General features: G+C 36.4%; 1 protein-coding gene across 1 annotated transcript in view; it reads left to right on the plus strand.

Moving 5' to 3' along the window:
• The window catches only part of LOC149771472 (uncharacterized), a 179,362-nt gene that overhangs the window by 24,605 nt on the left and 131,031 nt on the right, over positions 1–23,726 (plus strand). The window contains exons 5-10 of the mRNA XM_089948413.1: positions 2,325–2,524; positions 11,102–11,208; positions 13,914–14,010; positions 18,899–18,965; positions 20,060–20,209; positions 22,656–22,700. Coding sequence (XP_089804539.1) covers positions 2,325–2,524; positions 11,102–11,208; positions 13,914–14,010; positions 18,899–18,965; positions 20,060–20,209; positions 22,656–22,700 — 666 coding nt within the window. The remainder of the gene's footprint in view (positions 1–2,324; positions 2,525–11,101; positions 11,209–13,913; positions 14,011–18,898; positions 18,966–20,059; positions 20,210–22,655; positions 22,701–23,726) is intronic.

Consider the following 23,726-nt stretch of genomic DNA (forward strand, 5'->3'; position numbering starts at 1 on the left):
ATTTTTTGGTTTGTTTTTTTTTCACATCCAGAGATACATTTTATCATTTCAGGGTTCTTCCTTTGATCGCAACATCAGTCCCTGTGACTTTGTAAGAATTATGGACAGTCATGTTGCAGTTCAGCTCAACCTCTGTGTGTGTCCTTGACTTCCAACTACCTAGACAAAATTCTGCTAAAGCACAGTTTTGAGTTACCAACATCAAATCACTTGTTTCACTAATACATTACCTTAGATTCCATGTCAACCTGGACAAATGAGACATATCCCATCCCAACATTTCATCCACTTGGATATGGTTTTTAAAGTGCATGTGAACGAGGTCTGTGTTTCTTGAAAATATTAATTGAAATCATCACAAAAGTGTATACATGTCAGCCCAGGAATTTATATGCTTATTAGGATCTCACTGTATCAGCAGAACTCATAATCTTTAGTTGCCTGTTTATGAGACCACTGCAGATGATTCTCTTGTCACAGCTGCTACTTAAGTTTTGCTCAGTGAATGTAGTGATCCCAATTTCACCATACATGAAGTCCCATCTCAGCAAATGATAGAACCTCACATGGCTATGGTGAGTATTCTCATGCAGATTTATCCCCAGGAATTATGATCTGCATGGCAGAAATGGCGGGCTGGGATTCTATCCTTCTGCCCTTGTTTCAGAAAGTCAGTGGGGTGTGAATGTTTCAAAAGCATTCATTACACATCAGTTTCTTGGAGATGAGTTCCCACAACTTCACCATGGTAGATTTCATTGGAAGGAAGGGAGGCTGAGATAGTTTCTTAGAATTGTGCTTTAGGGTTTGCCTGGAGGGCATCTGCAGGCCACCAGGCTGGAGAAAAGAGTGGGATCTCATTAGTTCAGTTATTGAAAGAAATAAAGGATAATAGCTTAGCTCTGGTTGTTTCATGGGTTATTCACCTAGTATATAAAGAATTAACACTGACATAGCTTTCAAGCGTACCAGTAACTGTTACCCAAGCCATAAAATGGAGGCCATATATGACTTTTTCAAGCTTCTACATGGGAGACTTTTCAATCCAAATGGCTCAGTTTGACCTCGGATTAACCATTAGCAGCAGCACATCAGGCTACTTTACAATTCAGCAGCTTAACAATGATGTGCCCTTTCAGTTGTCATTTTCGCCTGAAATTCGAGTAGGAAACACATTTTGAAAGCTATTTCTGAATAGATCAGAAAACACCAAATCCCAGTTGATCTTTCAATAACATACTGCCTAGTTGTGTTAGAAACATTGTTTATCATTGGCTATTTGGCTCGTGCATGAGCAGAAGGATTAAAGTTAAGAGTTTTTTTCTTTTTTTTTTCTTTTGCTAAACAGAGTCATTATTTTTGTATGGAGACCACTCTTTATTCCAAATGCCCATCTTATCCTACTTTTTGCAAAGGTTCATCTGTCTGTTTGCAGTTCATACCGGTTTGCCTTAGATTTGAGACCAAAAAGTCTAAAATTCAGACACAAAATCAGATTCCGACCACGGGTGAAATTTGGGTAGAAAAACAGTGGGTCCAAAAAATGTGGTCTTTCCCTCTGTATTTTGTAGTGCAAATAGAAATTTCAGATTATTTGGTATCATCATAGAGCTACATCTGTCTACCTTTCTATAATACCTCCCACTTTAGTGTATCTTGCATGACCATGACGCTACAGAGTTCGGCAGTAGGCTACTACCTCCTGCCACATTAACTCGTTGCTAGAGGTTAATGTGTTAACGATGATGTGCCCTTTCAGTTGCCACTAGATTTTCATATGGGTGATTTTCCCTACAAGCTAGATCCAATTATATCTATATGCTGACTCTAGCCCATATCTCTCACAAGATTTGATGCTGCTTCACATAGGTGGCTGGGGATTGGGTCACCTCTGGGGTAAAGAGATATAACTCCCACCAACTCTTACATATTCTCCTAATGTATTATGAGCAGTTGTCTTATTTAAAGAAGAAACCAATTCTTGGAGCAAATGTTTCTTTGATAATACACATTTTTACAACCCAAAAAATCATGCATATCCACTCCTGGAATGATACAGAAGAGCTTGGTACCAATACCTCACTCTTTTTTGACATCAACCTAGTCAGTCTTAGTTCAGCATGCTTGGCAAGGCTGGATTTGCAGGGTATGGATAGAACTTTTCATGTGTTATGATAAGTAAGTATTGTCAAAGAAATGTTATTCTAAAATTGGCTTCTAATTATGATAAATATCTAGCTTTCAGTCCACTATAAAGAAATGTTAAGTTGAAAAACTTTGCATGATGTGGTATACATATATATATAAAACTAAATGGATTTCAGGCCCATTACAGAGAGAGGTGAGACGGGCTGGTCCTCTGAGTCGATCCTTTTTGCCACAGAATGTTCCAGTGGCTGTATGCAGGTTCTACAAGAGTGTCAAATGGTGGCCAGAGGAACCCCATACTGGCATGATCTTCCTCAAACCCACAAAAACAGAACTTACTGACAACTTCAGGGATCAGATTCTTCAGATTTGGAATGTAAGTTTTCATGGTCATGGTTAATATATATATAAGTATAGATATACTAGGGACCCTGAAATCATTATTTGCAGACATGTTAGGTAGATTCAAGGTTTTGATTGGCACATACTATGAGCAATAGAACATTGGTCATAGTTCTCAAATATCCTTAGGGGCCCTAAGTGGCTGAGTGGTCTAATGTGCTTACCGTTCACCATCTCACCTGTCTGTGTGGGTTCGAGTCCAAGGCTCGGCTAGCGTGGGTACGTGGGAAAGCTTGCCAGTAGCTTCTCATGGGTCAGTGGTTCTTCCCGGGGGTTTTCCAGGGTTCTTCCTCCACCAGTTATACTGGCTGCCATGTATGCCTATCTTGTGCTGAAAAATGGCATTAAACCCTAGAACAACAATCAAATATCCATATGTCAGTTTTGATTTGTTTATCCACTAGCTTACAGATTGTGCCATTTTCAGGCAATAAATAAAGATGTAGCTGACTATGCTTAATTTCGAGGTGATTAGGTCTAGTTTATGCATGGTTTCATGGTTGGGTAATCATCAGACATGCTGCTAAGTAAGCTTGCTCAGTTATTACGTTTTCAAATTTTTTTAAACACTGTAGTCGCAAGGCAGAAGACAAAAGAGGTGTGTAAGTATTAAATGTGATGTTGCTCCTAAATTGAAATGGTGCTAAACTGATACCCAATAAGGCTACCATGGTGGCCATTTTGAAAATCTTGTTATAACTGCTCCTCTTAAATGGAAAGTCATTTTGACATTGTGTTTTGTCAGAAGAATTTTTATTGTGTCTTGTTAGGTCTAAAAGAAAATGATAAGATTGACCCTCAGTATGGCTGTCGTGGTGGTGGTTTTGAAAATATTATCTCTTCTAAAGGTTATATCATCATTGGGTTTTCACCAGTAGACTTGTTATGACATCTGGTTGGTCCTAAATGTAAATGGTACCAATTATACATATTATATGGCTGCTATGACAGTGGTCATAAAAGTTTTGATAATTCCCCTGAATGGATGGTCATATTGGTAAGGGGTTTTCTCCAAACAATTTTTAATGATGTCTGCTTGGTCCTAAATGAAAAATGTTGCTAGTCTGATGTCCAGTATGTCCACCATAGCAGCTAATTTGAAAATCATGTTATTGTTGAGAAATGTCAGAGATGGTTTCAGCACATGGCAGTTAAAAGGATGAAATGGTCTTGAATTCCTGGAAATTCTTTTTGGTCAGTTAAGCATCATACCCTTCATGGGGCTCCTCTTGTTTGTAATTAGTGCTGCTTTTCAGGTTCCCATTACTTTCCAAAGGAGAAATTTAAAAATACAGTCTGTCAGTCAAAACTCCATGCTGATCTGATCATTCATTCTGGAGTGATCATTCATTCTGGAGGAATGATGATAAAATTGTCAACATATTGGATGTATGATATGGCGCCATAGACCTTGGGATGAATCTGTATGTAAAGTTTCATGGCAATCCTCCAAGCAGTTTAGGATCAGTAGCAGTGACAAACTCATGCTAATAGACATATATATGGCTATTCCTACAACGTAAAATGCCTCCCCAATATTTATTTTTAGGTCACTGTCTTATTGCATAAATAATAAATAATGGCACTGTGTAGCATCACAGTACTAAGAATAGATAAACTGAATTGTGGTGCCACTATTGTAATTTTACAGATCTATTGGACTAGTGGCTAGAGTGTCTGCCTCAGCTGCAGGAGGTTGTGGGTTTGAACCCCAGCCAGGCCATACCAAAGACTTTAAAAAATGGTACTAATAGCTGCCTCACTCGGCACTCAGCTATAAGAGGTTAGTGTTAGGACTGGTCGACCTGTTGTCAGGATAATGTGACTGGGTGGAACATCATACTACATGTTTGTGGCATAATGCCCCAGTGCTAGACATCACTATAAACTGTCACACTGCAGACATCATAGTGATATGACTGAAAAATTGTTAGAGCTACGTTAAAAATCCAAGCCAAAAACACACACACACACTTTTACTTTCACTGGGGGGGTGGCCTCTAGAGTTTCATATTTTGCATAGGATTAGAATTTTAAAGAAACAGGAGTTCCACAGGTTTCCTCAGTGGTTATACTGGCTATTTAAAAAAGAAGTCCTCTTTGACTCCTCACTCCTTTCAGGGATGTTCTGATCAATAAAATGAATTGTGAAGTCTATTTCAACAGTAAAAGATACTACATTTTGAGGACAAACAAGTAGAAATTGCATGTTGTCAATGACTGGTGTCACATCAATGATATCACAACTCTGTCAGCCCCCATTCATGAAAGGCAAACTTCTTTCTCTTTATCTTCAAAGACAAGAAGTTTGTCCCTATCACAATCATGATCTCAGGCTTCACAGAAGAGACATTGTTAGCCACATTCATTTGATATAATCTCTGACCTGTGGTCAGATTTTGACATATCCATAGAACTTTCGCTCTCATTATGCTCAAATGGAATCTCTCATGGGTTTTAGCTCATCTAAGTTTGAGGCACTGTCTTCCCTTCCTCACAAAGCAGCTTTTGTATATGACTTGCAAATAATAATGCTAACTTCACCATGCAGAGTATGTGAGATACATAAAACATCCATAGAACTACACACAGTTCTGTTTTGATGGTTCAATCATTCTAATGACATAACCTGTTATACCTTCCTTTAAAAAGGTTGCTGTCACTAGTTAATCAACAATAACTATTCACTCCCTCACCTTGATTGATCTGTTGAGAAAAGCAAATCAGCAGGACCCTATACCATACAGTCAGATGTTACCTAAAATGCACAGACAATAACCACATCAACTGCTGGTGACTATTTCTACCAGTTAAAGCAGGAATGAAAGACATGATCTCACAAGCACTGGCTGCTTGGTTTAATGGACTTGTTACATCAGTGTACTCTGAACTCTCATAGGATCATGTACACTAATGAACATTTAATCTCACAAAACATGAGCTACTGCCATGATCCTGGCCTTGAATATAATGTCTCAATTCGGGACAGAGCAGAGTAAGCTGACTGGCATGCCCAGTCTGCTTTGTCTGGCTTCCATTTGCGTGACATAGACTCACAAAGGAGAGACATGAATCTTGTTGGGTTAGTTGCTGCTGTGCGGATAGTGACCACAACTCATTCGTGAAAACAAAACTTTAGACCCAGACATGAATCACTGGATTCATCTAGGAAGTTTTGATGGTGAGACAGTGCTGAATCACACAGGAATCTCCCACACATGTGTATATACAAATTGTCTCTTGTGCTAAAGTAACATTAGAAGTTTATCCATTTAGTACTGTGATCATGCTTCTACTTGGTGACACAGTTGGAGGTAGGATGCTCAGTATTTCCTCCTCCACTTATTTAAACTAATGTGATCTTGTATTGTATTTGATGGAGAAAGCTATTTTTTTTATAAATTGTGTTTCTCACATTACAGATAATCTTCTGCCCTTTGCTGCAATCTGAGCAGCCTTTAAGGTTTCACTTAAATAACAAACTGGCACATCCAGGTACATGTACAATGGTAACTACATGTACCTGGTGGTTGGAAGGGCAGTAATAGTTGCTTCCCTTTGTCTATATAAATATATAGACAGAAATACATGTATGTTTATGGTCTTTCTGGGAGGACTGTATTTGAAGGTAGCATACAAAGTTATCATAATATAATGTGATTAGGTAGAATTATGGGAAAAACACTTTCGTCTGTCCTAAATAAATGGTGCATATATCCTGGGTTATAGGAAAAGTCTTTCAGCAGTATGTATGGAATATTCTTGGTTGCATTCTATTACAGACTATAATTTGTTAAAATTCATCTAAATGTGAAAGCTTTAGAAAATTTTTCCTCAGATGCATTAACTAATTATAAGCCACTACCTTAAAAATCCAGTCCTCCCAAGTGGAGAGGATCACATCATAATCCAGTACCTCATTAATCCAGCCCTCCCAAGCCAGAACAAAGGGATTGGCACCTGATCCCATCTATATGTAAATTTCTACTTATGTAAGGAAGTGCTTTTTTTGTGACCTCACAAAACCATATAATTATGTGCCTTTACACCATTTGAATGTGTTTGTGCAGTGTTTCACACAAGGAAATATACTCTAACTATATATATATATATATATATCCATTTCTCACTCTATTTCCGTCATAGATAATTCACCATACAGTTGACTGACTTCACCTTCTGATGTAATTGTCAGCACTCTTTTTTCTTAGGGTCTATACTTCCTCAAACACAAGTCAGTACATGACTTGGGTTTATGAATTATGTCAAGTAATTATCAATTATTATATGTCATAAGTAAAACTTATTGATGTAATAGTCTGGGGCATTTTTGTTGTTGTCTCTAGTAGCCTTTTCTGAGTAAGTTCTGTGTGGTGTGTTTCACATGATTATGCCACTGTTCTGCGTTCTGTAATTACAGGTGCCAACACAATGCGTAGGACTGAATGCATGGGATGCAAGTATTTTAAGCTAGCAGATGCTTACCATGTTTCCTAATTATACTGGCTGCAATTCAGACCATACTTGTTACATATGAACATGATGGTTGGAATTGACAACTTCCTATAAGCATAGACTTTAAAGGTAGAAGCTGAACAGTCCAAGAGTAATTTAGGCAGTCCAGACCATTATAGGCTTATCATGCAGCATCAGCCCCACTCTTGTTTTCATGGCTGTACCTCTAGAGCCAGCACCAAGTTGTTATGGTAGCCCATGTGAACCAGCAGTGGATATACCAGCACACCCTGGTTCTGGCTGTGGTGATCACACCCAAAATAGCCAGTACTCGAATAGCTCTGATACATTCTCAATCTACCTTCATCTCGTGTGACCAGTTGTGTTGATCTGTTTTCCTGGTAAACCCAATCCTGGCTTTATGACACCGATAACACCCTACATCTTGACTTGCTAGCACCATCACATGAACCAGAGAACTATTTCTTTCTACCCAGTACGAAACTCATGAAAGTCTTGTGGATTGGCACCTGACAGCTCTAGCACTGGCCATGGATGGCATGACCATGCACTAAATATGGCTTGCCTCACTCTAGGATGATTGGTACCATTCCTGGACCATCTGGAGATAACTATATACTGTCACGGCCAGATCTTGAGCCTTATTCACTGTTCATCTAGACCAGCTTTGCCAACTTTGTCTGAATTTTGCCTGCCAACACCAGCTTCATCATTGGTAACTTTCAAAGTTTTTGCATTCAAGCAACTACCTCAGTCTGGTGGAGTCACTGAATTACCACACTGTGTTGAGAGGCAGCATCAGGCCTGAAATGTCCCCAGACCTGTCTTTTCACATCAACAACTGTCATCAAACTTTAACAGGCTTTTGTATGAGACTTGTACAACTGTTTTTCACAAAAAGGATCGAGTCATCAACAGAGACATGGCAGACCTGGAAATGTCAAAACCTTTTTCTGGACCAGAAATTCTTGCTTGACATGCAACATGAGGTTCAGAATGTTGTTGTTATAGGACCCATGCCCCTACTTTGGTATATATGACTGTCTTTTAGCAGCCTAAAATCTTCCATTGAGAACCCATCTGGTCATTCCTAGGAGGCAGTTTTTCAGATGCAGTGTGTTGAACAGAGGCACAGAACATATTTGCCAGTTCCATATCAGTGTCAGTCAGTTGACATCTCACAGGATGAGATGACTTTCTTGCAGTGAGTCACCCTCCAATCACAGCTTCTTTCTTCACACCTGTTCTTGTATGGTCAGATTGAAGAAGTCTGTAAACCATCAGCTAAGGAGGCAAACCTTACACAAGCCCTACAGTCCATCCTCCATTGCTCTTCCCAAATGAGAATGCATTTTCCAGAGGCCACAGATGGCACAGTGCACAAAGATAAATATCTATCAGATAGGAAATGTGAAATTATGCTCATGCTGCCTTTTTTAGATATCTAAGTGGGGGGAAAATTCTAACATTTTGCCACAGAATTGGAACAACCAATCTCCAGTGACAATGTGCAAATCATTGTAAAGGGTCTCCATATCATTTCATCACTCCTCCCCATTGTCAATAGCTTTATTTGCTTCAGCTATCCCAAGAGACACATTGAAAGGTGACATCTTGCAGCAAGAGATTGACAGTCTCTTCAAAAGAGAGTGGTACATATCATTCAAAATGTCACCTCAATGGGAATGTACTCATAACGGTTATTAGTTGTAAACGTCAACAGCAAGTTACAGCTGGTAACAGATCTAAGTACTCAGTCATTTTTTTTCCGAATGGAGACTTTGAGACTGGTTCTTAATGCTATTATGGAGGGAGATTTGTAATCTGTATCTGCTGAGCCATTCTGCGTATTCCAGGAAATTCCAGAAGTTCATATTCAGGGATACAATATATCAATTTAGAGCACTCCTTTTTGCTCTGAACATCAGTCTCTGGATCTTCGTTATAATTTTGTGTCAATCTTCGAAGCCACCTCCATATCCATGACTTCCAATTACTTGGATGACATTTTCTGCAAAAAGCTCCAAGTGAATTAGATTATACATCATGACATGTAGTCGCTTCTTTCATTTCTGCTCTATCTTGGATTCCTTGTCAGCAAGTTCAAAACTCGTCTGAACATGGTCTGACTCTGTCAGGAACATGCCTTGAAAATAATCTCAACAGACTCTATCATTCTATTAAAGGATTGCATATCAGCCTTGGAATTTCATTGCCTATTGGGTCACCTCAATGTGGGAGCAGATCTCACCATCCTGGCAACCAGTTTATGAGACCATTGCAGGCAATACTTTTGTTGTAGTGGTGACTGAAACTTTGCCCTCTCATTCCAGTCATCTCTGCAAGTGAGAGACATCAGTTGGATTATGTTAGGTATTCCCTAAGACCAAATAAATTATTTGTGCTTATCTGCTTATAAAAGTTGTAGAAGTTGCTACTAACATAGCATTTCAACATTACTGTTCCATGGCTTCATTATCCAAGCTGTGGATGGAGGGCACTGACGACATTCAGAGACCTTTCATCCCAAAGGGCTGAGTTTGACCAAGTGGAATTTATTGCAGCAGCGCAAGAATCTTTGATTTTACTTATTTCAGCAACTTCACATTCATGTACTGGACTTGTGGGAAATAACTTTTTATTCAAACCATTTCTGTGTGTATCTATGTGCTAACCCTCACCCATATCTCACATAAGATTCAAAGATACTTTACGTACGGACCAGAGATAAGAGGTAAGAGGATGTAATTACCGTAACACTTCTCCTAATGTCTTGTGATCATGACTGTCTAATGTATTTAAAGAAAACAAATGTGCAGGGTAAAATATGTTTCTTTGATAATACAGTGTGACCCCGCTATAGCGCAATCCGTTATAACTTGAATTTGGATATAACACGGTTGTGGTGTGGCTCCCAAAATTTCATATACATGTATTTTTCTTGTGCACAAAAAATTCTTTCTTAAAAAGTACGAAAAAAAACGTAAAAAGTTTGTTATCATTTTGGGGAAGAGATCACATATGAATAATACAAGATGGTCGTGGCTTGGCTCCTGCAATTTTCTATGTATTTTTCTTGTACACAAAAAATATTTTTTCTTCTTAAAAGTACGAAGAAAAAAAACGCATACAAAATTTATTCTGGGATTGTGTAGGTATTCGCCAATGTTGGATACATTAAACATTTATATATAAACAGGATTCATGTATATGTACCAATTAATGGTTCTCTAAATAAAGTAAACTATTATATATGTCTTCTCTGTTTTCACTACAGGTGTATTTCTCATTTAATAAGCATGAATTTAAGATGGTAACCATGCCGATGAAGCACATATTTTACTGCCTGCATTTATTACCTACAGCCCCCACAATTTTATTGGGTACATTTTCTTCAGCTAACTGACCTGGTTGCTTATAACAGGGTTCAGTCTATAACGCAGTCGGGTTCTATGACTTCCAACTACCGTGTTATAGCGGGGTGACACTGTACTTACCTGATCATAATACTGACACACCCTTCCAAGGCTCCAGTTACATCCCTTGATAGAGCATGCATATCTGCTGTAGTAGTAATTGACATACGGAAGGGATCTGACACAATCTTTACTTGGGGAGACTGCTCTAGCCTGAATTCCACCTATGTAAACAGATGACTTTAGCACTGTTGTTGCTAAAAATTGGGAGGGTAGGACTTTCAAGGTAGTGGATGTATTCTTTATGTATTATAACTGAAAAGGTATTACCAAGGTAGCATATTTTACTTCAAACATATTTTTCACTATTATATTTGGAAGACACAAATTTTTTCTAGTCATAGTAAGTTTCATTTCAGTCTGGCTAAATGACCCTAATCTGTCATTTGCAGTGAAACAGCATATAGTAACACAATCATGGGCGTACAGGATGCATAGTTTTAGTGTATATGTTCAGGGACATATCCACAAAAAGCTAGTATGACCTCTGAAATTACCAGCATAGTTCTACCATTACAGAATTATATGATGACAGAGCTAGATCAACGCTATTTGTAGCTTTTTGAACTGTATTCATAAACTAATCCTGTACTTTTCAGTGGATGACCCAGTGGGAGGACTATGAAAAGATTGTGTTGCTAAAGGAGGTGGTCAAAGTGTGTGGCCCTGACCAGCTGGGATATCTGAATAATTACATCAGGAACAGGTATTGTATTGTCCACAGTCTGTTGTCATCTGAATAAATGAGGTGGCATTGGGCCTCTCATGTATAGGACACACATACCTAGCAGTTTGTTCTCATTAGAGCATTTCTTTAGCTGACAGCAAAACTAATAGAAACCATCATATGCCTTAAATGTACAATATGGAAGTCCTACTTATTGATCCCAAGAATAGGATTTCCCTATCATAAACAAATGCACACCATATGATGGATTATTATTTTCTCTTTTCTAAGTGGAAACACTGGTGAAAAAAAAAGATGACACATAATTAGTATGTTGTAGCCATACAATTCGTTTGGATTTTGCCAAATTTGAATTCCTCAGAAAGAGCATAACAGGTTTCATTTACAACGTAATTTTGTTGCTATTTTATCACTATAAATCTCAACTTCTAATGTTACAATCAGTGCAGATTTTGCAGAAATAATAATGTCATTGAGTGCATTTGCATGGGATACATTTATCCCACCTGATTTTCTCACATGGACAGACTGTGTAACACAGATGTAGAAATGACTGATACTATAATCTTTGATACTCTTGTATTGCCAACTTTATGTAAAAAGATTTGTCAAACTGAGTCTATTCAAACAGCATCTTGCCAGTGTAGCAAACATTTGACCAAATATACTGTTTATATAAAAGTTGGATAGTGTATATGTCGGACTAGGATAGTATATATGTCATAGAGTTGAAAAGTATATATGTTATATAGTATATATGTCATAGAATTTGATAGTGTATACGTCATAGAGTTTGATAATGTATATGTCATAGAGTTAGATCATATACATCATAGATTTGGATAGTGTATATGTCATAGAGTTTGATAGTGTATATGTCATAGAGTTTGATAGTGTACATATAGAGTTGGATAGTGTATACATCATAGTGTTGGATAGTGTATATGTTATAGAATTGGATAGTGTATACATCATAGAGTTGGATAGTTTATATGTCATATAGTTGGTCAGTATACATATAGAGTTGGATAGTGTATATGTCATAGAGTTTGATAGTGTACATATAGAGTTGGATAGTGTATACATCATAGTGTTGGATAGTGTATACGTTATAGAATTGGATAGTGTATACATCATAGAGTTGGATAGTTTATGTGTCATATAGTTGGTTAGTATACATATAGAGTTGGATAGTGTATATGTCATAGAGTTTGATAGTGTACATATAGAGTTGGATGGTGTATACATCATAGTGTTGGATAGGGTATACGTTACAGAATTGGATAGTGTATACATCATAGAGTTGGATAGTTTATATGTCATATAGTTGGTTAGTATACATATAGAGTTGGATAGTGTATATGTCATAGTGTTGGATAGTATATACATCACAGAGTTGGATAGTGTATACTTTATAGAGTTGGATAGTGTATACGTCATAGAGTTAGATAGTGTATATGTCCTAGAGCTGGATAGAGTACATATAGAGTTGGATAGTATATATGTCATAAAGTTGGATAGTGTACACATAATGTTTTACAGGATGTCACAGGCAAGTTTGCATAATGGTGGGCATTTCCACTGAATTGCAAAAGATGATAATATGATTGATGTCCATAACCAATTAACTGCTACTTCAGTAACTGTCATGTAAACTGAAAGGATGTAACGTACCAAAATTTCACCTGCATTAACTGAAAATAATAAAAGTTTACCTCTTACTGAAAATATTTAAGTGATTACACTTTTTCGTCACTTCCACCTGTATATTTTGTAATACTACACATAAGCCCATATGATGACCAAGCCAGTAATCCTAAGTATATTTATTATGGTGTAGGTTATATAATGCAGCATCATGTGCTTCATAGAGCCTGCATAAAAACAGTAGGTAGATGGTAAAAGTTGTTGTTGTTGTTGTAGGGTTTAACGTCATTTTTCAGCACACGATAGGCTATGCATGACGGCCAGTATTAATGATGAAGGAAGAACCCGGGAAAACCCTGGGAGGAACCAATGACCCATGAGAAACTACTGGCAAGTTTTCTCACTTGCCCACATTGGCTGAATCCTAGACTTGAACCCACGCAGACAGAGGTGAGTTGGCAGTGATCCATAACAGAGAGCACTTTAGACCACTCAGCCGCTTGGGGCCCCGATGGTAAAAGTAAACATGTGTCTAGTTTCTGAGAAAATGTGTCGCATGGACTGCAACTGAATTTTTCTTACAATATTTTCTTTATGATATTACTTTTGTTTACCTTAATGGTGTGAAATGTATATGTTTTGTTTCATTATTATTTTTAATTTATCTTAGTCCATGTTGTAGTACTGTGTAGCACCCCAAATTTTTTTGGTACCTCATTTTGTTGTACCCCTACTCCCTTCCAATTGTGGCTTGGCTTTCCATTGTGTAACATTGAAAGGCAAAGCAGGTGGGGTGACCCAGGATAGATATTCAGTGAAATCTACCTTAGCAAACACCAGTATAAAAAGACACCTGTTTGTAAATTACATCATTTGAAAGTCTCACTTAATGATTTTGCTATCATTTCAGTATGTAAAGTATGGATGCCTGTCCATAAAAGATGTGTGGTTTGTTCAGTGTACTTTATTGAAAGTCAACAAATTGAAAGATTGTTTGCCCTTGACTTTTAGATTGATGTACAATCTGCATCATAAAATATTACTTCTTTACTCAATGCTGTTTTTGTACATTACAGACTTCAGGACACTAGGGACATAAATCGTATGTCGGACAAGTTGTTGCTGTACATCTTTTCCTACCTGCCAGCTGAGAGCATAATCAGGGCTTCACAGGTACATGTAATCAGGGCCTCACAGGTACATGTAATCAGGGCCTCTCAGGTACATGTAATCAGGGCCTCACAGGTACATGTAATCATGGCCTATCAGGTACATGTAATCAGGGCCTCTCAGGTACATGTAACTACAAATATAAATTTCAGAAAGAAGATTTTGCACAGGTAGCATTCATTGGTCATGTGCATTATAGCAGTTATCTTTGTTGCATGTGAATATTTAAAATTTATGCAGTAACCTCATGGTTGGTTAAGGACTTCACATTTGTCATGTTACTTGTTATTGGCTATGAGTGATACTTACACTGAAGCTAACAAAAAGTATATGATTTCCAAACTGTGTCAACCTTTTTTTGTTTCATATTTGGTATGACATTTATAGGCCATGCATCAGAAATTAGATGGTAAAATGCTGTTATAGAAAATGGATTTGTATGTTCATCCTGGAAGTTTTCCATTCCTACATCTAAATTGTTCAGGGTAGAAATAGTGCTTTAGTTATAGAACTGAAAAGAAAGTTTAGCATGTTCAGTAATCAGTCATCCATAAATTATTTACTAGAGCATTGTTTATTTATTACTTTATGTATTTGGTCATTAATAAAATACCATGCTATAAGAAGGGAGAAGAAACAGAGAATCTTCCACTATGATTGTGCCAGACATATTGTTCTATTGTAACACTGGTCTACAGCCAAAATGCTTTAGAAATAAATGCAAACTTTACTAAGTCTGGGTCAATGAGAATGAAACTGATGCTTAAAATTGTTGATTGGCTCAAGTTTTAAAGACAGCAGTATAACCACGATGGTTAAGAAAGCCACTCACCTCTATTTTGGCTGCAAAATTGGAGATCATGGCAATAGGTGGGCCCCAAACATATGCTGCAACATTTGTGCAACAACTCTTCCTCAGTGGTTGAACAGGAAAAGGAAGTCTGTGCCTTTTGCAGAGCCAAGGATTTGGACAGAGCCAACAGATCAGATCAGCAATTGTTACTTCTGCATGATGCCTCCAGCTGGGAAAGGTGTGCCAAAGAAGAAAAAGTGGTCAGTGCATTGTCCAAACATTTCATCAGCTATAAACCCAGTACCCCATGGAGAAGGACTGCCAGTTCCTGATGCACGAGAATTATTCTCACTTGAGTCAGATGAGGAACAGGAAGAGGATGAAACTTTAGTCCTGAACCATCAGTGTTAAATGACTCATATTTTCTCCCATCCTCCTCCTCTGAACCACACCTCATAACACACAGTCAACTGAATGATCTTGTTGGGGATTTCGAACTATCCAAGAGTAAGGCAGAGCTGTTGGATTCCAGAGTACAGCAGTGGAATCTCCTGGCAGGTGATGTTAGGGTTTCCATGTTCTGTGACCATCAAAAGGATCTTGTCCCATTCTTCTTCATGGAAGGTGATCTTGTAGCCTGCAACAGTGATGGTCTGATGGCAGCCCTCAACATTGTTCATGATCCATATGAGTGAAGACTGTTCATAGATTCATCAAAGACATGTCTTAAATCTGTTTTGCTGGATTATGGCAATTTTTTGCCATCAATTCCACTTGGTCATGCAGTCCATATGAAGGAAACATGAAAACGTGAAGTATCTTTTGAGGTGCATAAACTATGAACAACATCACTGGCAGCTTTGTGGTGATTTTGAAGGTTCTTGCTCTCTTGCTTGGTCTGCAGATTGGATACATAAAGTACTGCTGTTTTCTCAGTGAATGTGATAGTCATGTGAGAGATTCCCACAACATCATGAAAGTTTGGCCACTCCAATAGTCATTGAAGCCTAGGAGGAAAAGTGTTTAGCATCCACCACTTGTTGAATCAAGGAGAATTTTGTTACCACCTTTGCACATGAAGCTGGGTCTGATGAAAAACTTTGTCAAGGCCATGGACAAAACACAAGCAGCTTTCAAGTACCTCTGTGGAATATTTCCAAGGTTAAGTGAAGCTAAGGAAAGAGTCTTTGATGGTCCTCAGATTTGTGAACTTCTTCAAGATGATGCATTTGACCATGCATTTTGTGGCGTGGCAATAAAAAGAAGGCATGGAAAGCCTTCCAGTTCATGGCAACAAGTTTTTCTTGGAAACAAAGCAGACAACTACAGGGAGTTGGTGGAAAAACACTTCAAGGTAAAGATACATTTTTTGCACTCTCATCTAGATTATTTTCTGCTGAACTGTGGAGCAGTGGGTGAAGAGCATGGCGAGTAATTTCACAGGACATTGCAACAATGGAGAAACCCTATCAGGGCAAATGGAGCCCATCAGTGTTTGCAAACTATTGCTGGACAGTGACAAGAGGTGCTCCATTTAATGAATACAAGAAACAAGCCAGGAAGTACCAAGTAGATGCGGAATAAGTACTACACTATGTACTTATAAATACATAATAGTTTTATGCCTTTGATTCATAATAAATTTTATTTATGCCTTTTGTTTCATAATACATTTTATTTATGCCTTTTGTTTCATAATAAATTTTATTTATATAACCCTTTTGCTGTTTTTTAAAGTGTTACATAAACAGGACAAAATGAAATATTATCATGGAAAGCAACCATAAACACATGAAAAGACCTAGGTTTGCAATTTGTGATTAAAACACTACTATCTACACAATATACATAGATGTAAAATCTAAAAAAATAAATATCTTGGAAACAATAGCGAATCAATGGTTTTAATTGTCATATTTGAATTCAGCACATAAAAATCAATAATTAATAGCACATTTATCTCTGAAGCAGACAACTTCCGAATATTTTTAGACCAGTGTAATTTACAGATAAAGCTGAATTGTATCCAGCAGTGTACTATTTCACTAATCATATCCAGCATTTTACTATTTCACTAATCATATCCAGCAGTGTACTATTTCACTAATCATATCCAGCAGTGTACTTTTTCACTAATCATATCCAGCAGTGTACTATTTCACTAATCATATCCAGCAGTGTACTATTTCACCAATCATATCCACCAGTGTACTACTTCACTAATCATATCCAGCAGTGTACTATTTCACCAATCATATCCAGCAGTGGACTATTTCAGTAATCATATCCAGCAGTGTACTATTTCACTAATCATATCCAGCAGTTTACTATTTCACTAATCATATCCAACATTGTAATTTTTCACTAATGATATCCTGCAGTGTACACTTCTCCCTCGATAACTCGCGCACAATGGGTCCACAAACATATACCGCACTATAAGCAAGGCGCGAGTTACTGAGGGACCTTAAAAAATTGAAAAAAAATCGCTTTGACATCAAGAAAACCGTGGGGAGGGGGGCTGCGTTAGGGAACTGGGCTGTTTAATGACTGAATTGTTATTTTACAATCACGTCGATAATAATTTTTAAAAATGCACTTTTTCTAATGAAGTTGTTCGTTATTCTGTTTAAATATTAAATAAAAAATCTTGAAAATATCCATTATATGAAATATTGTTCCAACTGGTTTGAACCATTACATGTACGCGAAAAATCTGTGTATTACGTCACTGCTTTTTGTTTTCTTGATAAGTCTGGTTTTCGTAATGGTGTTTAATAGTATCTTGCCAAATCGGTAGTCCATAATTTGGGAACCAGACTACCTGTTGATACACCACCAAACAAGATTTCTTTTTTTTCTTCTTGAAAAACACGCAACATTTATTTCGTGACACGTCTACGTCGAAACTCAGTTTTTTATTATTCAGTTAGTACAATGTTAATGTCGTGATTTCAGTGGAAGTAATAATGAAATTGCTTATCATCCCTGAGGATATCTCAAAATGCCAGTTCAAGAACTCTCTGAAACTTGCTTGCCCACAATGGTCCATATCTGTGAAACCAAGCTCTATATTTTACAAAGTATTCATTTTTCGCTTGGCTGCCTTGTTATTTTTTATCACAGTTATGAAAGAGTCAGTGAATTTAAGGTAGTTCCTGTTACATACACAATAACGTTCATTACAGTGTTCGATTGATCAAATGAAGTGAGTTCACCCGACATGCAACCGAGGCCGCTAGATTTTAAGTTAGTCTGATTTTTGTGCCTTTTAACTTTTCTTTTATTCCATCTCCTTTTTTTCTATTCAAAAGACATAATGTGATAATACAAAGGAGGCCAGCTTTAAATTCAGTGCAACAATACAACAGATACTTCCGCAAGTCAATTATCAAAACACAGTCGGTACTTAATTAGGTTCTCAGAGAAACGCTTGCGCATTTTACATTTAATTACAAGAGGACACATTGCATTTATGAGGAATACACTTAAAAGGAACTAGAAGATGGATCTAGAACACAAATTTCAATTGATAAAAAATTATTTAATTTGTATTTATTTATTAAAATACTGCCTCCACGCAGTGTAAGTGACATTTTCATTGATCGAAATTTCCTTACATATCATTAATTGTGGTGTACTAGAAATGTAGTTTGGAAAGAAAATGTAAAAAATTGTATGAGCTATTTTTAAATTTGATTTTCATAGTGTTGATTAAAATTTCCAAGTCCTATTTACCGTTTTCAATGATAAAACGAGCGATACAGCAAAGCTTCCGTTACCAATTTTGATTGCGATTTTCTTCAAGTTCAACAAGTAGGGATACATTTTTGGGGTATTTTCGGGTTTAAAAAATGGGATCCACACCTGCCACCGCATTATAAGCGGGTTCGCGAGTTATCAGGGCATGGGTTATCGAGGGAGTGGTGTACTATTTTACTAATCATATCCTGCATTGTACTATTTCACTAATCATGTCCTGCAGTGTAGACTTTCACTACAAAAAAATGGAATACACATTGAAAATGTTTTCTGTCTAAGTTATCTTATTTTTCATTGTAATTTGCATAATTTTAGCATAGAACGTTTTACTTGCAGGTTTGCAGACGCTGGAGATTTCTGTGTGCTTCAGATGATTTGTGGATGGTCAAATGTCATGAACTAGGTAGATCTTTAGAACTTTCCACATTTTGCCTATTATTAAGGCTGTTCAAAATCAATCTGGTTATAGCCAGACCTCCACAGACCTACTTAAAGTTGAGATCTGATAGATACTCATCAATGGTAATGTTCTGAAAACCTTATTATTGGCCAATCAAATTTCAGCTCTCAGGATTTTGAAAGTCAAATTAGCCATTTATTAGGTAAATGCCATGTAAACATGGCCTATGACTGTTTGAAAGGGATCATAGGATTGGTCAGCAAATGTATATATTATGAATATAGGTGAGGTCCTTTGTACACTGCCCCATAAAGATGCCTGTCAGAACTCTGCATGATGGAGATAAGATTTTTTTTCTTTCAATTTTATTTGAGGATTTTCCCAGTTTATTTAGAGTCTGGATACTCGGAATTTTAATGGAAATAGTTTTTGATGCTTGGGATTAGTTATTGGATACTTTTTGATTATTATTGGATAAATTTTGCCAAAATATTTTAGAGTGACTTATGTTGCATGCTCTGATGACTTTATTAACTTTTGTGATAAACTTTATTGTTCAAGCACAGTGTTTGTCATGTAGTTATGAAAGGTTGTTTAAAAAAGAAATATCTCTGAATTTTACTTTCTATACAACCATTTCAAAAATAGGTCACTATGACATTTATTTGTTGTTAACATCAGTTCCCTTATTTTTTGTAAATTTTTGCTAATATTATGTAAATATTCTTTACAAAAGGAACATAGGATGGGAAGGCACTTTTAGCCCTAATGGTCAGCCATTGTGCTAAAATCAACACAATTTTTAAATTTTATAAAATCTGAGCATCTTTACCATAGAGCTTTTTGCAGTTAAATCATTGTCAATACACACATTATGTGACTGTTACTAGTTCAAGTGAATATTTTTGAAATCGGTTTTTCTTAAAAAAGTTGCAATATATAAATGCCTGTGAGATTTGTGTGATATACAATATTTAATATGTGTAATATAACATAATAGGTAGGTAAAAACTGCCCTTGTATATATAGTTTAGGCATTTTGAAACTGTATTTGTAAATCAGGACAAGTTACCCAGTGTCTAATATCATTCCACCAGGTGCTCTGGAGGGCATCCAGAACCTTGAGGGCATGATTCTGAAGGCAAGTCGTCACAAGCTGGGCATTGATTGGAGGTTGGCCTTTGAGGAACTACGCAGGATCACCATGATGATGAAGATTGAACTCGATAAAGCCAAGAAGATGAAGAGTTAGTATATGCTGTACTGTGACTCTCTTAGTCTTTTTATCCCACCATTACGTAGTAAGAGGGAGATAAAGCTATCCCTATTACCAGATGAACCTCTTCACTAGAAAACTGGCTTGTGACATTTTTTGATGGAGTATTGTTTTGAGACCATAATAATATATATATTCTAGCACCATAGTTTCTTGTATCCATGGGCTTGAGAGGGAATGCATGATGCAACATCATGATGTTAAGGCACTGTTGCACAAACTGGAACATATTAATTTAATTGGTTACATAAATAGAGCCATTACACTTTCTCATTAAAACTTATTTCAGTTTGTGAAATGATGTTGAGTTATTAAATACTGTACAGTTTTAGCTAATTAGGTTAAATATTTATGATGAAGCTGTTATTATCAGTAATGTATATTTTGTAAGTGTCTTATGTCAGAAAGTGGATACACTATTGGAATTGTGATAAAGTCTTGATTTGGTTTTTCAAATTTGCATAATCAACGACAACAATAAATATATCTTATGCTAAAATGATATTTTTATTATTATAACATAGTATCCCACTAAGTATGCTAAGAAGACCATGAAGCTACTCATTCATCTGGGGGTCTCAGATATGTGTTGTCCTGATAGCAGGGCCTGACAGTTCCCCTCTATCCAGTCCTGCACTCAGCATCAGGTCTGGATGCTTGTCAGTCTGGATTGTCTATCCAGACAATCCATAGACCTTCATAATGTTAATTGGGAGGATCTTCTCCTGATGTAAAGCTTTGTTCAGGAACTCTACACCTAGTGCAAGAGCACTGATCTAAAATTTGATAAACAGAGTACCATGTACATTGCAGGGGCTTGAAGTACTGGGCATTATTTCCCTTCCAGTCTCTCCACTGTCAGTTAGAATCTCCATGAGCTTGGCGATAGAATACTACTTTTTTCTCATCCTTTAGCTTGCTGTCATTTTTAGGATGTGCTCATAAATGGCATTTTGTTTGGTTCTGACTGGCAATAATTATGTTTTTAAAATTAAAATTAATTTGCTCTTCATGACTCTTTCATTTTTATTTCAGTTTGTGGTCATGGATGTTTACCCCAAAAGTCTAGACAAAAATTGTTAAAGTAAATAGCCAGATACTATTTTAGATGAATACTGATAGACAGACTATAATTTATTTGCACATGCCTGTTAAAAATACCCACTGAAACAAACTCACAAAAAATTATTTATATTCAATAGTTGTGAAATATTTTGCCATACATTACAAAGTTACTTCATTTAGCTAATGTAATAAAAGCTTTTGAAATTATGTTTTTCTGTTTCATTTTATTTCTGTTATCAAACCTTCTAATTATTTATAGATTCAATGGACTTATAGAAATTTCATTTCATAACAAAAATTGATTTTAAAATCCAATGTAATTATGTTAATTTTGTCAAATTCTATATTTGTTTTAAATTATAATTTTCCTAAACATAAAATCTAGGTTAAGGAATAAGGGAAAATAGTGGTGAAAAAAGTGACAATGGAATTAGAACCAGGATCACTCAGATATCAGTGTAAAAATATTAAAACTGTATCTACATTCCTACTGATTGTGATACCATACCTATGATGTTGCAGGTAATCAGTTTTACTCAGCACAATGCTTCTACCCACTTTACACGTTTTCATTTTGTTTTTTCTCTCCAAAAGTCATAGAAAGTAATATATATATATATATATATATATATATATATATATATATATATATATATATATATATATATATATATATATATATATATATATATTCAGTTTTGGAGTCTGGAAAAGTTAGATCTAATAGGACTACACAACATTTATAGTCTGAGAAAATAATAATGACATATTGGCAACAGTGGGTGGTCTTATGTTTGGGTCTTGGTCACACCACCTTCTGGTACAACCCTTGCAGTCAGAAATTACTCTGTGAGCTTGTCACCATTTTTGTGTCGGAATCCATAAAAAATCCTTGCATACCATAATTATTTTGCAGAATGGACTTATTCTAATTATGGAAATAGTCTTTTACAGCAGTCATTATATGTGAAAATAGTAGAACTAAAGGTGTGTACAACTTGTTTCCAAACCAGATTTATGGTTTTAATTTATGAAAATAATGCAGATATACACTTAACTAGCACAGACTTAAGAGATATTATGGCATATTGTTTTTGCTGCTTGGTAGTACTGATAAGTGAACCTAATCTCACATTTAAAAATATATTCTGAAATGGAAATTCAGATGAGGATATGTTGATTGTGTTTGAGTGGGGAGAAAATAGGTTTTTATTACAATGTCTGTTTACTTTCAAGCTTTCAGGTGTACACCACATTTTAGCATGAAAAATAGTGTGACTGGCAATATTGTTCCAGTCTTGAACAAATAGAATCTCAATCCAAATATTTGCTTTTTTAAAATATTTTTGCAGTGGTTAAAATACTGGAGAAAAAGGAAGGAAAAAAGGAAACACAAGGTGAGTCAGGATTAGCACTAAATATCTATAAAAAAATTGGTTTCTCTGAGATTTTTTGTCAGTAGTGTATGTCTTTTCTAAAACTACAGGTACTTTAAAATTTAGAGTTGATGCACAACAAAAACAAATCCAGTTAACTATTTATAAACATGTATGGTTTTGTCTAGTGGGATGTACGTTGCTGCTGCTCAAGTTTGGTTCATTCTGTTGGTGAGTGATTTAGTAATTACTCAATAGCCTCACCAAGGTTGTACAAAAGTTCATAGTGAAACACCTGGACAGAAAGTTATGGATAAGCAGAATTTATTCAGCAGAAACTGAAAACAGCTAATTGGAGTCTGGGCTGTCCCCATGAAAGTTGGAGATGTCAGTGGCAACCATGTGGACTTCACTCAGTGGATTTAGTTGAATATGCAATATAGCACTGACAGTAGATTCTTGGGTGAATAAAATGGAATGGAATGATGTGAATATCCATTATTTGGAAAAGCTACAAGTTTCATAGAGACAATCCCAAGTCCATTGAACACTACATGTTGCCTCAGGGATGGCAGCTATCAATAGAAATGGAAAGAGCTGTTGCTTCCACTATTCTGCACCAAAAATTGTTGAACACAGATGCTGTACCTTACAGCTGGAAATGTTTCGAGTGGTTGGTGGGTGACTTATTAATATAAGCCAATTCATATTAATGTAAACTATTTTATACCTGGGAATGGTAGTGAGTTGGTCAGGTGTTGCTGTGTATATTACACATAAGCAGTCACAATTTATACACAACAAAAGCAGATTCAGCTAAGTTTTTAATTATAAACATGTATGTTTTGCCTAGGAAGACAGTTGGCTAATTTAGAAAGATTTGGAATGCTCACATCTGAGAGGAATACATCCATTGTATCTAAATGATAACATCTAGGAGAAAAACACTGACACACAAGACTCTAAAACAATCTGTTGGTTTGGTTTGGTTTTGTGGATTTAATGCCAAATTTTAGGATATAACAAGATACATATGGTGGCCAGTAT

Source organism: Sinohyriopsis cumingii, unplaced genomic scaffold (assembly GCF_028554795.1).
Source record: "Sinohyriopsis cumingii isolate HCF-2022 unplaced genomic scaffold, ASM2855479v2 utg001831l, whole genome shotgun sequence".
In the NCBI taxonomy this organism is placed as follows: domain Eukaryota; kingdom Metazoa; phylum Mollusca; class Bivalvia; order Unionida; family Unionidae; genus Sinohyriopsis; species Sinohyriopsis cumingii.